The sequence below is a fragment of the Vulpes lagopus genome, chromosome 1, assembly GCF_018345385.1.
Source record: "Vulpes lagopus strain Blue_001 chromosome 1, ASM1834538v1, whole genome shotgun sequence".
Taxonomy (NCBI): domain Eukaryota; kingdom Metazoa; phylum Chordata; class Mammalia; order Carnivora; family Canidae; genus Vulpes; species Vulpes lagopus.
In genome coordinates this window covers 32312613-32329263 of record NC_054824.1, presented here as the reverse complement: position 1 = coordinate 32329263, position 16651 = coordinate 32312613, and the positions used below count along the sequence as shown (strand labels likewise).

At 38.4% G+C, this 16651-nt stretch overlaps 1 protein-coding gene across 1 annotated transcript in view; it reads left to right on the top strand.

Annotated features, from left to right (window-relative positions):
- The window catches only part of SH3BGRL2 (SH3 domain binding glutamate rich protein like 2), an 80177-nt gene that overhangs the window by 40777 nt on the left and 22749 nt on the right, over nt 1-16651 (top strand). Inside the window, exon 3 of the mRNA XM_041747384.1 lies at nt 14916-15101. Within this exon, the coding sequence (XP_041603318.1) occupies nt 14916-15101 (186 nt within the window). The remainder of the gene's footprint in view (nt 1-14915; nt 15102-16651) is intronic.

Sequence of the window (16651 nt, the reverse complement as noted above, 5' to 3'; positions counted from 1 at the left end):
CCTAACCAACATTGGTATGTATACTAATATGTGTGTGCCTCTCCAAAAAGTATAAGATGTTTGAGAAGATGGAAAACAAAGATGTAACAAGGTGTTTGGACTCAGGGGTGTGTAGAAGTCTTGCCAAGGAAGGTAAATTTGCGTAATTTAGAGAAAAGAGATGACGGAGTGTTTTGTTGAGAAGAGAGGAGATATCAGGCTGCATTCAGTTCTCAACAGGCCTAGGATGTGAGCTGAGGTACTCTGGCTGGATGGCGGTATGTGAGATCCAGTGTGCCCCAGGATTCCATGACTCTAGAGGTGAGAGCATAAGATTGTGTAGCTGTCTTTCTACAATGTTTATTCAGAGTCAAAGAGGAATTATAAAATTCTGAAAAGGTAGTGATATGTGCTTGAGAAGGACATTCTTGTCTGCCTTTAGAAGGGAGTGAGTAGGACAGTAAATTTTTGGGTTGTGTGACCAGCAGAGAATAGAGACTTCAGAAATGGGGAGAAATGGGCAAGATAGGAAGGGTAGAAGTTGCAGGAGTTGGTGGCTGAAGGAAAGAAAGGAGGAGATTACTTCATGATTACTGGGAAACTGGAGGAAGATCTGGCTGTTGGACTCCTGATGGAGCAGTTGTGGAGAGAGGGGGCTGCTGGAAAAGACACTGGTTTAGTTTTTAACACGAACAAATAATTATGTGGGATTAAACATGTAAGCGTGGTTTTGAAAAATAAAGTCACTAAACTTGAGATAGCAGATTTTATAGACTCCTTTAACTTTTTAAATTTTAACTGAATTTTTAATTCAGTTCTGCTATTGTCCTACTTAGCTATCTTTTAAAATTATGCCAAGAATTAGAAGCAAATAATGTCTCAATAACCTATGATCTGGAATGTGAAACGGGTTGACTAAGCTATTCGAAAAATATTTATTCCCAGTCAAGAAATATGTACAGGTAATGTTTTCATTAGTGGTGGTTAGATTTGAGTTCATGGGAAGAATTGTTCTGCCAGTGGCAATCTCTCTCTGTTCTGAATTATTTCTTTAAACTCAAGAACAATAGACCGTAGACTCTGACACCTGCCTAAGTTTCAGTTAGGGAACTAAATGAAATTATTAGATTTAATTACATCCAAACTTCTTGATCTGTAATTCCAAAAGAGAGACAACTATAACTCACAATTTAAAAAAAAAAAAAAAAAGGTGTTTAAATTGACATTGGCTCTCAGTGTTAAAATAAATACACCAGTACTGACTTTAAGTCTGAGGGTATACCGTGGGGACATTTGTTAATTCCTCCTTCCTTGACTGAAATCTCTTGTTCTCCCTGTGCCACTTTGTAGTTTTAACTTTGGCATTCCTTTTCTCAGTTCCTGTATGCAGCAGAGATGGGAAGGTCAAAAAGGTTATTCCTGTGAACACCCAACAGTGAATAGCGCCCATGGCCTGCCTGTTGTGCCCCCTTCGGTTCCACGAGCCCCTGCACAAAGGTCTACCTCCTCCTCCCTCTCGCTCCGCTTTAGCTCGCTGCCCAGGCCAGGATGGGAACATGGCATGAGCATGAGCCTGCGTGCGAGATAAATACTCAGGACATGTTCTACTAGTGAGAAAGTGTTATGTTCATATTTAAAGGGAAACCCAGGGATGCCTGGGTTGCTCAGTGGTTAAGCATCTGCCTTTGGCCCAGGGCGTGATCCTGGAGTCCCCAGATCGAGTCCCACATCAGGCTCCCTGCATGGAGCCTGCTTCTCCCTCTGCCTGTGTGTGTGTGTGTCTCTCTCTCTGAATAAATAAATAAAAATAAAAAAATAAATAAAGGGAAACCCATTACTAAAACGTACAGTCCCAAAGAGTGGATCCCGTGTTTAAATCAAGTTTTATAGTTCAGACACTGTCAGTGCTTGAATATTGACCCCCTGTAACTCACCGCTCATTTGGGAAATGAGCTGAAGTAAGGCAGAAGCAAGTGTCTATCCTTTTGCCTGGTAGAGTGCCTGATACTTGCCAGACCTTCAAAATATCCTTGTGGCATGAACAAATGAGTAAGTCAAGGAATGACAGAATAAAAAAATAAAATAAATAAATAAATAAATAAATAAATAAATAAAAGAACAGAATAGAGGATGAGGTTTGTGGCCTTTGAACAAAAATTATAACAGTAACTAAAACGTGTATGGAGTTCTTTCAGTGGACCAGGTACAACTTGGGGAGCATTATGTCATTTAATTTTCAGCTTAGCCCTCTGAGCTGAATTATGACCTATACTTCACAGATGGGGAAACTGAGGCTTTGATAGAAAAAGGAACTTATCTGCGGTGAAATTAATCCATTCCTTTCTGCCTGCCCAGGACTGGAACATGACTCAGAGCTAAGAGGTCCAAAAGAGGATCAGGCCACTGTTATTGGCATCATTATCACAATGTTGCAAACATCATGAACAAAGTGCCAGATGAACCAGTGACCCTCACAGACCTCAGAGCCAAGCTTGCTGTGGCCAGACTTCTTCCCCACTGCCTTTATTCTTTACACTGTCCCTGTTTTTAGTGCTACCAAACTGAGCTCAGAGAGGCTCCCTTCATCTAGTTTGATAACAGAGTGTGTGGTTTTTCATTTAGGTAGGTTATTTTTGTAACAGTATGAAGTTTTGGACTTGTAGGCAGTTCTCTTGTCATACTGAGTCATCAACAAAGTGGTGTTTTGTTAATAGGAACAGGAAAGTTAAGGGAAGGAGGTAGATTGGTGGCGTGACTTTGTGAAATTGTTTTTGTTGTTTTGTTTTAGCCGTTGGTTGATGTTTGAGGTGATGTTGGGACATTTAAGCATAAGTTTCCAGAAAGGCTTTGGAACCATGGGATTGATCCTTGTGAAAGAGGCCAATTTTGAAATGCAATTTTTAGATATATTTTCATAGAGGTGATAGTTGAAGTTGTAGAAGTGTGTGATGTCTTCAAGGGCAAAAGTATCAATATGAAGAGAAAACAGATTATAAAGGATATCGCCCAGATGTTAAGATGTCTCTATTTGCCTTATTCAAGTGCTATAAGTATATGCTAATGTTCCTGTCTTTTCTGACTCTACATTTAGTACCATGTCTCATTTATGTTAATTTATAGAAAATATATTAGCAATTTAATATGCTACTATATTTACAGTGAAGCTCAGATTAGATTTTTAGGATTTCCTTATCCGTCTGGTAACTTTTCTACTCCCAAGCATGCTAGAATACTTCCAGGCAAAGAATATCAAGATTTAAGCTATACTTTTAGAAAATATGGTGGGATTTTATTCCCTCCATTTTTGCTGGTTTTGCAAGATAGGAATTTGCAAATTTCCTTTTAAAACCTAGTATAAGAAAAAGGGCACTGAAAAATTAGAATAATAGAATCTAATATTTCTCAAATGTTTGGAGCAGAGATTTGCCTTCTTGTTTGGAAATCATTTAGACTTAAGCATTATAAAGACTTAAACATTTTAGTCTCATGTGCATGCATATGCATGTTTCTTCTGGTCACTACAGGTTTTTTAGTGCAGTAGTCTATGGAGTTTTTTGATTACATGCCCTAATAATAATTTAAAAATTCTTTGACTGCAGCCCGGGTGGTTCAGTAGTTTAGCGCCGCCTTCAGCCCAGGGCCTGATCCTGGAGATCCGGGATCAAGTCCACGTCAAGCTCCCTGCATGGAGCCTGCTTCTCCCTGTGTCTCTGCCTCTCTCTCTCTCTCTTTCTCTTCTCTCTCTCTCTCTCTCATGAATAAATAAAGTCTTTAAAAAAATTATTTGAGCATATATCCCCAATATGTGTATATTTTAAATAAATAGTGTATATATATACTACTATACTAATGAAAGATGTACATCATAAAATGTCCACAAAATAGCAATAAAAGTCATGGGATACAGTTCAAACAGTATTGTTAATTTTATTTTTCAATGATAAAACTTTCTCATCAAAAACAGTTTTTCTTAGTGAAAACAGTGTGAGCTAACAATCAATACTACAATTTGCAGGTCTGCTTTAACAGTTTTCATTGTTGAAAAGGTAACTCCCCAAGAATGCATAGATGCAGATGGAGGGTGAGAATCATTATAATTAAAGAACAATGGTAATAATTTCTCTGATCCTATTCGTCATGCTAAAGTTATTAAATTTTGATAGTTAAAATTATACTGTCTTCCTGATGTCAGTGAGTTATTCCTAAAAACCAGTTGAAGGATCTTACATTTTTACACTGAAAATTTTAAAAACTCTGAAATTTTCTATTTGAAAGGCTTTTAGATTAGAAAGTTATATTTGTAGGTTTTCATAGTGACAGTTTTTATAGATGACAAGCATTGTTTTCAGTTACAATATCAAACATTTCCTAAAATCCATTCTGTAAAAAGTTATTTGAGAAAATATCATATTTACCTTGAATGGATAAGTTACGAAAAAAGAGAGTGTATATCTGTATGTGTGTGAGAGAGTCTGTGTATGTTAGTATGTTAGGTAGCCTACTATTTATATACTTCTCATCATGACAAAAGCACATTTGGAATAGTTTTCTTTTTTAATTAAAAAAAAAAAATCTTTAGAACATATTTAAATTTCCAGTGGTAGGATCATGTTCTAAGTACTTAAGAATTTATGCATGCAATAACTCTGAAGATTATAAAAACAGAATATTTATAATTCAACCAAAATATCCTACCCCAAATGTATATGTTATGGCAACTACATAAGTATGTTTCTAAATGTTGTATCCTTGGAATATAAAATAAGAAGTAATCGCCTCAGGATGACGAGGTCATGGGTGTTTTTGTTTTTCTTTTAAATAAAAAATTCTTGAGACACCTGGGTGGCTCAGCAGTTGAGCATCTGACTTTAGCTCAGGGCATGATCTTGGGGTCCCGGGATCGAGTTCCGTGTTGAGCAACCTGTGTGGCGCCTGCTTCTCCCTCTGCCTGTGTCTCTGCCTGTCTCTCTCTGTGTCTTTCATGAATAAATAAATAAAATCTTTAATAAATAAATAAATAAATCTTAAATTGCAAAGATGACTTAAAAAATTGAAAACAGAAACCAATGCAAATTGGTTAAGAAAACAGGACCAAAAATTTGGACTGATTCAAAAGAAAATGTGTTAAAAGTATTTATTCAAACTCAGTAGTGTTTATATGGTTAATATAAACATATTGCATGCCTGTTAAGTAGCAGGGACTGTGCTAATGATACACAGATGAAAAAGCACGATTTCTTCCATCATTAAAATTGTATTGCTTTAACTTATACCATGTAATACTGGTTGTTTCAAAAGTTGTTCTGTATTTCATAATCCATCTCTTTCTGACACTCTGATTCCTTAAAACTCAAGTTTCAATCTCTTGCTAGACAGCTTCTCTCATTGTTATCTTTGGCTTGGTAACCTGGTATTTGCTTTCTAGTAAGATAACGTGCAGTAGACACCAGACACACAGTACTTTACGTGTAACCTCATGTTTAGTTAACCAGTATCAGAACATTGACAGTTAGCAGATGGCTTGTTGGGGTTTATTCTCCACCCTGCCATACTCCCCAACCATGAAACATTGGTGAATGTTCTAGTTGGGAATGTGTTCACCTGCAGAAAAGGGAGAACCTGGCACACATGAGCTTAAAAGAACAGCCGTTTTGGTCTCTCAGTAAGTCTGCAGGCTGATTTGTTCAGGGCCTGTGTTTCCAGGGTTCTCTTGGCCTTTTCCTGATGCTTACTGGCTCATCGCGGAAAAGCTGCCTCTACACCTCTAGCCCTCACACTGAGGTTCCAAGCAGGAAGGGGGACAAAGGGCTGGGACAAAGGGCCTAGCTTCAGACTCCACATCTGCTTGACCAGGAGAGCAAAGGCTCATCCAGAATCTCCACTTAGCAGACATGGGCTCATGCCTCAGGGGCCAGGTCTGGGTCTCAGGGCTGCCTAAGCTGCAGGGATGCCTAATGCCTGGTGAGTCTAACAGTGAGGTGTTAGGTAAAGAATTTGCCGTGAAATTATGCATCTTTGAGATATTCTGCTTAATTGCTAAGAAGTTCCTAGGGTCTTTGACAAGGTAAAGATCATGAGCCTTTCCTGTTTTTGTGGTGGAAAGGAGTTGTCTTAGAGCCCTTTACTTCATGCTTCAGTCCAGCCCCTGCATTGTAAGTTTTGTCAAGTTATAAGAAAATTTTTACTTTGTTTTCTTTCCTCTGCCTTTGACTTTCTCCATGTGAGATTCATAAAAGGTCCTAGTGAGTCCTACATCTACCTCAAGTCGGAAAAAAGAAAACTGTGTACTTGAAGTGTGAAAGTAAGTGAAATGAAGTGTTCCATTGAATCCCTAACGCCTTTGAAAGTACTACCCAGAAGTCATGTTATATTTTTTTTTGCAGAGAATCCCATCTAGGGCAAAGAAAGAAAAGCTCATGTTCAAATGAATGAAACAATTGAGCAAGTGCCTGTTATTGCTTAGTTCTTTTTGTATTTAATCCTCTCAATGAATCTAAGAAAAAAAAATATTTGGTCTATTTCACAGATTTGGCAACTAATGTTGAGAGAGAAGCTTTCTAATTTCTTCAGGGCTACCCAACTGACAGGGCCAGGGTTAAACTCTGGAGAGTCTGTCTGAAAAATACACAGTCCCCTTCCTCCCCCTAATTTTCCCTGTTGTCTTCCATTTGTACTTCATATGTCTTTAAACTTGCTTTCCCACAATTGTGCACACTAAATCTCAATTTTAAAAAAGTCTTCAAATTGAGTATTTCTCTTTATTTGCTAATGACTTCCAAGGTCCAAAGGTACAGCATCAGCTGTGTATACTCCGGAATTCAAACATGACTAGACATGTCTAGAAGTCTATGGAAGGATTCTGACAGGGGCTACTTAATTACATAAATTGTCAGCCTTCTGGGAAAGAACTAATCCTAGGAGAAGAGAGACTGAAGGAGTGCAAGTTTACTTAAAAGTGCCACAGAGTTAGGGGTAAATCTAACTCAAGTACAGTGTCATTTATCTAGCCTGGCCTCTGTTCCGATCCCTAGGGACTCTTGGAGCCAGGAGGTTGCCAGTGAAAGAGCTCTACAGACATCTTCACTAAGTTTTTCATGGGTCATTGAGTGTTCATGCCAGGTCAGCCGATTCAGCAGTACCAGCACAGACAGTTTATCGCCCGGGCGCCTGTGGGGGTGGGTCACCAGGCTTGGGTGCAAGCATTGGGGTCCTCGGCAGGGCTGGGTCTTGCAGGCATTTGGAGTTGAAAGGGTAAATACTCATGGTCTTTGGGCTGCTATACCACAAAATTGACTGAGTAACTTATAAACAAGATAAATTTATTTCTTAGTTTTGAAGGCTGGATGTCTAAAATGAGAGTGCCAGCATGGTTAGGTTCTGGTAAAAGCCCCCCTCTGGTTGCAGACTGCAGACTCCTTGCTATGCCCTCATATGGTGGAAAGGGGCAGAGAAGCTCTCAGATCTCCTTCATAAGGACACTAATCCCATTCACGAGGGCTCTGTCCTCATAAACTAATCCCCTTCCATAGGCCCCCACCTTGTCATACCATCACCTTGGGGGGATAGGTTTCAACATATGAATTTGGTGTAGGGCCAAGACAGCTACTCCAAAGCTTGCTTCAGAGCTTCTGGAGATATGGGGGGAAGTGGGTGGGGGTGACAGAAAGCTGTGGTAGCAATTGGAAGCAGAGTCAGGGAAATACTGGTATATTTGCTTTGTTCTCAGTTGTCTTCCACTTGGAAATATATCAACAATTTAATTAAAACATTTGGTCCAAACAAAAAACTACATTATGCACTTGTAATTTTTAAAATTAACTGACAGTAACATTCATTTAATGCTATTTCATTAATGCTACATACAATTTTCTTCTTCCATATCATTGCCAATGTTAGAAGCAAAGCCTTTTTCACATTCAGGGTCTATAGATTGTTCTGAATTATTTAGGCAATTTACAGTTACATGTAGCGTCCTAGACATACTGCTTTTTAAAATCATACAGCTTTGGCATTAATTGAGAAATATTGGCATTTGATCTACAATCCTTTTTGGCTGAACTTCAATTACATTTGTTCCTAAATTAAATTACTAACTCAGTTTGATCTCTAGAACATCACCTGGAAATCTTTGATGTTCAGGGCTGAAGTGATCATTCTTCAATCATCCATTCAGTTAATATTTACTGAGGGCCTCCTGCATTGCCAGTCTCTGTGCTTACAGAACTGACACTTTAGAGAGAGATGAGCATAAAGTCAAGTACACAGATAAAGAAAATTTTAATAAATTTAGATAATAGAACTTCAGCTAAGGTGGTTAGAGAGTACTCTCCGAGGTAGATTGTCCTAAATGATGAGAGAACCAACACTGCTGAGAGTCAGGAGGAAGCCTTTCTAGCCCTTCCATGTGTGAAAATCCTATCAGTTAACACTGTGTCGTGAGTGTTTGCCACATGCCAGACACGCTTCTAGGCTCTGGGGATACTCCCCAGAGAGCAGAGAACAAAATCCCTGGCCCTATGGAATTTATAATCGGGAGATAGAGAAATAAATGCGGAAAACATACAGTATGTCAGATTTAAGTGCTGTGGTGAAAAATGAAGGCTTGAAGGGAAGTAAGGATTGGGGGGGGGGGGCTGTAAAAATGCAAAATCTGGTTGTCAAGGAAGGCCTCGTTAAGAAATTGAACTTTGAACCAGAAATGGAGATCTTTGGTCTAGCCCAGGGCTAACAAACTTTGTAAACGACAGACTTTCTTCAGGCTTTGGGAGCTCTGTGCCTCTGTTGCAGCCCTCAGCTCTGCCATCCATCATAGGGCCAGAGCAGCCAGGGCTTGTATGGAAATAGGTGGGTGGAGCTATCTTCCAATGCAATTTTATGGACACTGAAATTTGTATTTCATATGATTTTTACATGTCATGAAATACTATTTTTTTCCATCCTCATTTAAAAATATCCCATTTTTGTCTGTGGGCCATACAAAAACTGTTAATGAGCTAGATTTAGCCTGTGGGCTATAGTTTGCCTTCCCATGATCTAACCTAAGAGATTTTGGAATAACTGTTCCTTTTAATTGCTTTGGGTGATGTGTAATGATGTTTGTTTGAATAATAAAATCTAACTCTCATCCTTTTGTAGATATCTTCCTGTTTTGGGTCCAACAACTTTTTTTTTTCTTTTTCTTGTTTTGTGGTCGTTTTATGAAGAAAATAATGAAAATTCATCTGTTTATTCAGTGACAAGTATTCATTTCACTTAAATTTATGTCTTACAGCCTTTATTTCTAGGTGCTGCTATGCAGTAATACTTTTATTTTTCAATCCATCATACTACAGTATTTCTGAAGACATTTTAAATAGTTAAGAATTTCTTCAGTTAGCTCTGCACTGGAGTGTGAGCTATAGAAAAACTTGAGAGGGTAGCTTAAGCAATTAAGGGTTTATTTGTCAAATACAGAAAGGTTTAGAGTGGACTGCACAAGACTGATGTGGCAGCTGTAAAATGTCATCAAGGACCCAAGCTCCTGTCTTTCTGCTTGACCATCCTTAGCGTATGGTGTTTGTTTTCACATTTGCAAAATGGTTTCTGCACCTCCAGGCACAACTTCTGGGTTTCATGGCGGGAGAGGGTGGGGGTAGGGGTAGGGGGGTGGGGGGGCGCGAACATGATGGGCTTTGTGTTTTTATTCATTAAGTCAAGCCTTCTGGAGAACGTCTGCCTTCTATCTCATTGGCCAAAACCATGTCATGTGATGACCCCTGGCTCCAGAGGAGTCTGGTAAAACAGGGATTTGTAGGGGAGCACATCAGCTTTTCCAGGCAAAATCAGCCTTCTGTTATTAAGAAAAAAAGATTGGCTACTGAGTAAAAACAAAACAAAACAAAAAACTAGCATTATCTGCTGTGGCTTTTAAGTGTGTTACAAAAACAAAAGCCTACCTGAATTATATAGGTCCTTCCATCATGGCTGGATACACATGGGTGAAGGCAGGATCTCTCACCACATTGTTATTCTCTTCCACTTGCTCCTCACAGGTCTTTTGATGTTGATTTTAAGGTATGTTTTGTTTCGGGATAGGTGAAATATGGGGAGGAGAAGCTCTTTGTGTCAAGAAAATAATGGGATGTTACTGTTAGTTGAACTCTAGGTTTATGGCCACACGCCCATGGAAGCTTCCTGTGCCACATGAGAATCTTTTTTTATTACCAGGACCCCCCTGCCCAGCCAGCTGGCTCTTCTCCCAGCCACTGCCACCTGGGCTGACCTGTCTCCTCCCCACATAAGCGTGGGCACCCACAGTTCAGGCCACGTTCACCTCACCAGATCTGAAAAATAGCCAGTGGTAGCAGCTCGTGACTCGTCTTCCTTCCTGATGCTAATGCCACAGATATCCACGTGAAAACTTCCGATTCTCTGGGTTAAATTTCTGCCCTTTGTTTATTTTTTTTTTCAGATTGTCTAATTGTTTTTTTTTTTAATTTATTTTTTATTGGTGTTCAATTTGCCAACATATAGCATAACACCCAGGGCTCATCCCGTCAAGTGCCCCCCTCAGTGCCCGTCACCCAGTCACCCCTACCCCCCGCCCACCTCCCTTTCTACCACCCCTTGTTTGTTTCCCAGAGTTAGGAGTCTCTCATGTTCTGTCTCCCCTTCTGATATTTCCCACTCATTTTTTTCTCCTTTCCCCTTTATTCCCTTTCACTATTTTTTATATTCCCCAAATGAATGAGACCATATAATGTTTGTCCTTCTCCGATTGACTTATTTCACTCAGCGTAATACCCTCCAGTTCCATCCACGTCGAAGCAAATGGTGGGTATTTGTCGTTTCTAATGGCTGAGTAATATTCCATTGTATACATAGACCACATCTTCTTTATCCATTCATCTTTCGAGGGACACCGAGGCTCCTTCCACAGTTTGGCTCTCGTGGTCATTGCTGCTAGAAACATCGGGGTGCAGGTGTCCCGACGTTTCACTCCATCTGTATCTTTGGGGTAAATCCCCAGCAGTGCAATTGTTGGGTCATAGAAATTTCTGCCCTTCGTTTATTTGAATGATTTGCTATAATATTAGTTAATTTTCTGTGGCCTTAGCTCCTTTTTAAGAAAAACTTCTTTTTAATCATCTGGCTTTTCTTACAAGTTTGAATAAATATGGAGGCCAGCATGTGACAATATGCTCTGACTCCTGGGGCTTCATATCCTGTTGGAAAACCTGATTTATAGACACCACCTCTCTGTGACCATATATTGTTTCTTTTAAGTGAAGCTCTCTCTCTCAATATAACTTTCTTCTATTCAATCTTTGGAATATTGACATATTCACACTGTTTGAAAAAGATTAAAGTTCATATGTGCAAAGGGTAAAGACTCTTGCTCCTACTTTGTCTCTGTCACCCAGTTCCCACTCCTGCAGCCCCTAGACAGCTATTTCTGTTAGTTTTTTATATAACCGTCAAGAGTTCATTTGTTAACATAAACATAAGCGAGTACAAGTATGTTCCTTTTTTTTCTCTATCTTTTAAAAATGTTCCCAGTCTATGCATAGTTCTGTTCCTTGTTTTTTTTTTTTTTCCACTTACTAATGTACCTTGGAGATCTTTTCATAGCAATGTTAACAGTACATACAGAACTCCCCTTTCTTTCTTTTGAAGTTGTGTGGTTTTAAAATTATCTCTTTGTAACACAAACCTGGTCCTATCTCCCCTGCTTTCTGCTTTTAAAACAGATATAGGGGCACCTGGGTGGCTCAGTGGTTGAGCGTTTTTAGCTCAGGTTGTGATCCCAGGGTCCTGGGATGGAGTCCTGCATTGGGGTCCCCGCAGGAAATCTGCTCCTCCCTCTGCCTCTGTCTCTGCCTCTCATGAATAAATAAATAAAATCTTAAAAATAAATAAATAAAACAGATATAATTATTTACATTTTACTCTTTACTGCCAATTATCCTCTTTGTTAGTAACTATCCATTGCTTCTTGAGCATTGTTAGTGTGTGATGATGCATTTGAATTTTTTAAAACAGCAACCAATTTATTACTTTCTCTCTCCCTCAGTTTTATTGACATATAATTGACATATAATATTGTTTAAGTGTAAGGTGTACAACCAATGATTTGATATATCGTGAAAGGATTACCACAGTTAGGTTAGTTAACACATCCATCACTCACATCATTTGAATTTTAATATTCTGTGATACATCTTTCAAATATTTTCTGTAAGGAGGGAGAGGTGTTGAGACATGGATATTTTCACACATTGCTAATGAGAATGTAAATTGACGTGGACTTTTTTTTTTTTTTAAGATTTTATTTATTTATTTGAGCACACAAGCAGGCGAGTGGCAGACAAAGGGAGAAGAAGCATACTCCCCATTGGTCAGGGAGCCTGCATTGGACTCCCAGGACCCTGGGATCATGACCTGAGCCAAAGGCAGCTGCTTTGGGTGCCACCAGAAAGACCTGTCATCTAGAAAATAAAATGCTTGAAGAACAAACTTTCATATACTGATTGCCTCTATCAATTTCCTCCAACTTCCTCCAAAAAGCCTCAATGACGTGTGCTCCTGAGATGGAAATATGTCGTACGTAGGAGCGTAGGTGGCCACCCAGGCACCCCAACATGGACTTTTTGCAAAGCAGTTTAGCATGGGTCCATCAGGAGCTAGGGAAATGTGTCTACCCTTTGATCTGAGTTCCATTCATAGGGCTTTGTCCTAAAATAGTGTTGAGAGATACAGTCAAAGATCTCTAAATAAAGGTGTTTACTACATGATACTTCTAGTGGTGAAAATTTACAAGTATTCTAAATACCAACAATTGAGTAGTAGTTAACTGAAAATATGTACATGATAGATTGCTAAGCAGATATTAAAATTCATGCTTTTGAAAAAATTTTTAGTGACTGGACACGGGGTATATTTTTGAGTGAAAGGATCAAGATGCAGCTGTTTTTGTTGAATATCTTATGAAAGAAGGGATCAGTTGAGCAACAAACGATTATAGTCCAGCGATAAGTGCTCTGTGTGTGTGTATGTGTGTCTGTGGGGCTATGTCTTTGATTTATCCTAGTATTGGGAGTATATGAGTTTTCAGGTTATTCACATTTTGGGGGAGATAAAGAAGTGGGATGGATGTTATGTGTATATACATTATATGGAAAACTAAGGTTCAATGTCAGTTTCATTTTTGATCACTCTCATGAACATTTGAAATGTGTTGAGTATGTAAAGCTCTACATGTGGATATTAAATCCAAACCCTTTAAATTTTTTTATTGGAGTTCAATTTGCCAACATTTTCCTCTAATTCAATTTTGAGAGGATTGTAAGTAACTTCTTGTTTGCTTGTGTTACAATTTCTAGACTTTTAAAAATGCAAATACATTGCTTTCATAGTCAAAGGAACTGAATCATGAAGGACATTGTCCTATGCTAAGAAATCTGTGTGTTCTTCCAAGGGCAATGGGGATTCACTAAAGAAGGATTTTAAGTAGGAGAATGGCATGATTGTCTTGACAAGAACACATTATAGGACCTTGATCAAAGTAGGTGACCATTTTTTACCTCAGCATCATCAACCTTGTTTATCTGCCTTAAATGGTTATAAAGGGAAATTAAGTAGGATGAATAATACTTTTTTTGCAAGCCAGAGTTTCAGAATTATATAACTACATTTCTGAAATTGTGTACCAGTGAGGGAAAAAAGTTAACTTTTTCAGAAATTAGAAATAGCTTAATTCAAGAAACTGAGATAATGCATCAATTTGGATTTATAACCATACAGTAGTTTTCTTGTTTTCTAATATCACTGAGTGTTAAGATGTCCTATTTTGCTAGCTTTGTATTTTTTGTCCGTATTAACTGTACAATCATGTTAGTCATTCATAAATTTCAACCCAGTGATCAAAATCTCTGTGCTCCTACGTACGACATATTTCCATCTCAGGAGCACACGTCATTGAGGCTTTTTGGAGGAAGTTGGAGGAAATTGATAGAGGCAATCAGTATATGAAAGTTTGTTCTTCAAGCATTTTATTTTCTAGATGACAGGTCTTTCTGGTGGCTTGACCTCTCAGAATGATTCTTTTCTCTGGCCATTAGAAAATTCACTGCACCACTTAAGCTCGTTCTCTGTACACATCCCAGAATTGTTTAGAAAAAGCAAGTTTGTTGAATGTTTTACCTGCTGTGTTTAAGATATTGAATATTGTCACCCTGTCTGAATTATTTAGTGTGTACCCTTAAGTAAGAAGATTCATAAGATTTTGAAAACCTACAGATGTGTTTGCAGCTCTTCAAGAGCATACCTGACCCCTAGTGACCAAAGAAGGGAACATAAAGCTGAGAGGAGCAAAAAGGGTTAAGGAATAGAGTTCAAAGTAAGATGGTGCTTGTTGTTTACTCTCACCTTAGAAGTGGAGAACATTTTTCTCTTGTGAATTGATGAAAGGATGCTTTCATGACAGTGGCTACAGCTGTGGAATATCTGAAAGAGACTGCTGAGGGAATAAAAATGTTGCTGCTCCCAGGAATCAGTGAAATGTCGACATCTCAAATGGACTCTACATGGTTTTCAAATGGTTTTGGCAGAGGGAGCTTTCATAACTGTAAATGTCAACTTCTGTAAGTAGGAGAGAGAGTGCTTATGGCCTACTGAGAACTGAGTTCTCACCTCATACATAATCTCATCCTTCCAGGTTGTGCCCCAAAGTTCTGGGGAGTCTATCTAGGTAAAGAAATCATCGTGTGAGGACTTGCATAGACTTCTGCTGGATATCCAGTGAGGGGATGATGCATGGTGCCTAGGAAAATTACCTCTTTTTTTTTTTTTTTCGTCAGTGACCTCTGACAATGAGAAACCAAATCTAGTTCAATTTGGAAATATCTACATATTGTTTCAGATGAGCATTTCTCCTTATTTGTTTGTCTTCTCTTTAGATAAAGAAGAAGCAGCAGGATGTGGTTAGATTTCTGGAAGCCAACAAGATAGAGTTTGAGGAGGTGGATATCACAATGTCAGAAGAACAGAGACAATGGATGTACAAAAACATCCCCCCAGAAAAGAAGCCCGCTCAGGGCAACCCTCTGCCACCTCAGATATTTAATGGTGACCGATACTGTGGGGTAAGTAGCCAGATTGTTACCATGCTATTTCTTTGGGTGATTCAGAATATCTAGAGTGAAGTTGGGTTTTTTTCAGTGAGGACTGTGTCCTGTGCACCCTATGCTGTTCAGATTCACAGTCTAATAGAAGGTATATGAGTCCAGGGACACAGACCGTGTGTGAATGTGAGTGTGTATGTGTCTGTTGGTCTACCTGTCTCTGTGATTGAGGAAAGTTGTGGGAAGGGGTGTGTATGTGTGTGTTTATTGTGTTCTAAATTTTAAAGCAGATTTTTTTTGATTAATATGTTTTAGGGGTAGAGTGGAAGGGAGTATCCTTGAATCTTTACCCCTCTATTGTTTAAAAAACTGCTAGTAGCTGATTATAAACCAGAGTTTCTTTTTTTAGGATAATGAGCCAGATGGATCATTATGAACATCTAAAATACCTTAGGTGCCTTCCTCCTGTGTGTAGCATATGAGAAGATAAAGTCATTTTTGTCTAATTATCTATTTTCCTTCTTATTGGGTTAAGAAAAAAAAATTGAGAAACTTCTTCCTAATGAGTAGTTAAGGTTTTCCATTCATCATGCCCTGTTTAAGTGTTTGTTTTGAGACCTGTACTATAGTTCTTTAAGCATGGCCTGAAGAAGGGGAAAGGGCTATAGTGCTGAGGTGCTTAAGGTGAAATAAATAGGTGGGCTGTATTGGAATGGAAAAAAGGAATAATAATACTTTTGATATCTTGAAAGGAAACATTTTCTATGTGCATAAGAGAGAAGAAGATATTGTGACATCTACCCCATAGAGATTGTGCACACACTTGTATTCATGTCAGAAGAGGAAAACCTTGAACATGGGCCTAGATTTAGATTGGAGTTCTCGTATGACTTTATGTTGGCTTTGACACCTTTCCAAAGTCATTTTTCTCTTAAAGCATCAATTTTCTCATCTTTAATATCTGTTTTACTTCACAGGATATTTACTTAGCTTAGGCGTGATCCCGATTACTGTAAGGTGCTTTTTAAGCATAAAGCTTATTGTTTATGTGGAATTTTTTAGATTGTGATTTCATATTTTATTACAGAAAGTATGTGGTAACTGAAGGTGTATCCCATTCATGATTACAAAGCCTAGAAAATGTGCTCTTGTATCTGAAAACCAAAACGAGGTATAGTTGAAACTGTATAAACTGTACATTTCAAAACAAAGCAAAACTACTAGTCAAATAGTGCTTAGAAGACTTAAAAATCTAACAGTTTTGTATCTCTCAGACTTCTTCAGTGTGACAATTCCTTTTTCTGGTCTTGTAATTAAGGGGTAATTCAACTGGGTATAGAATTCTAGTAGGTTAGAAAGAATTTTGATGGTTTTGCTTTATTATCATCTGGTTTCTAGGGCTTGCAATAGAAAGTGTCATGCTGTTTTCCTTGATCTTTTGTATGTTTTGACCAGCTTCTTCTTTGCAAGTTTTTAATAGCTCTTACTCATGTGTATCCTAAAATTTTTTAGTGAATTACCATGATGCAATCGATTTTTTTTAAGATTTTATCTATTTATTCATGAGAGAC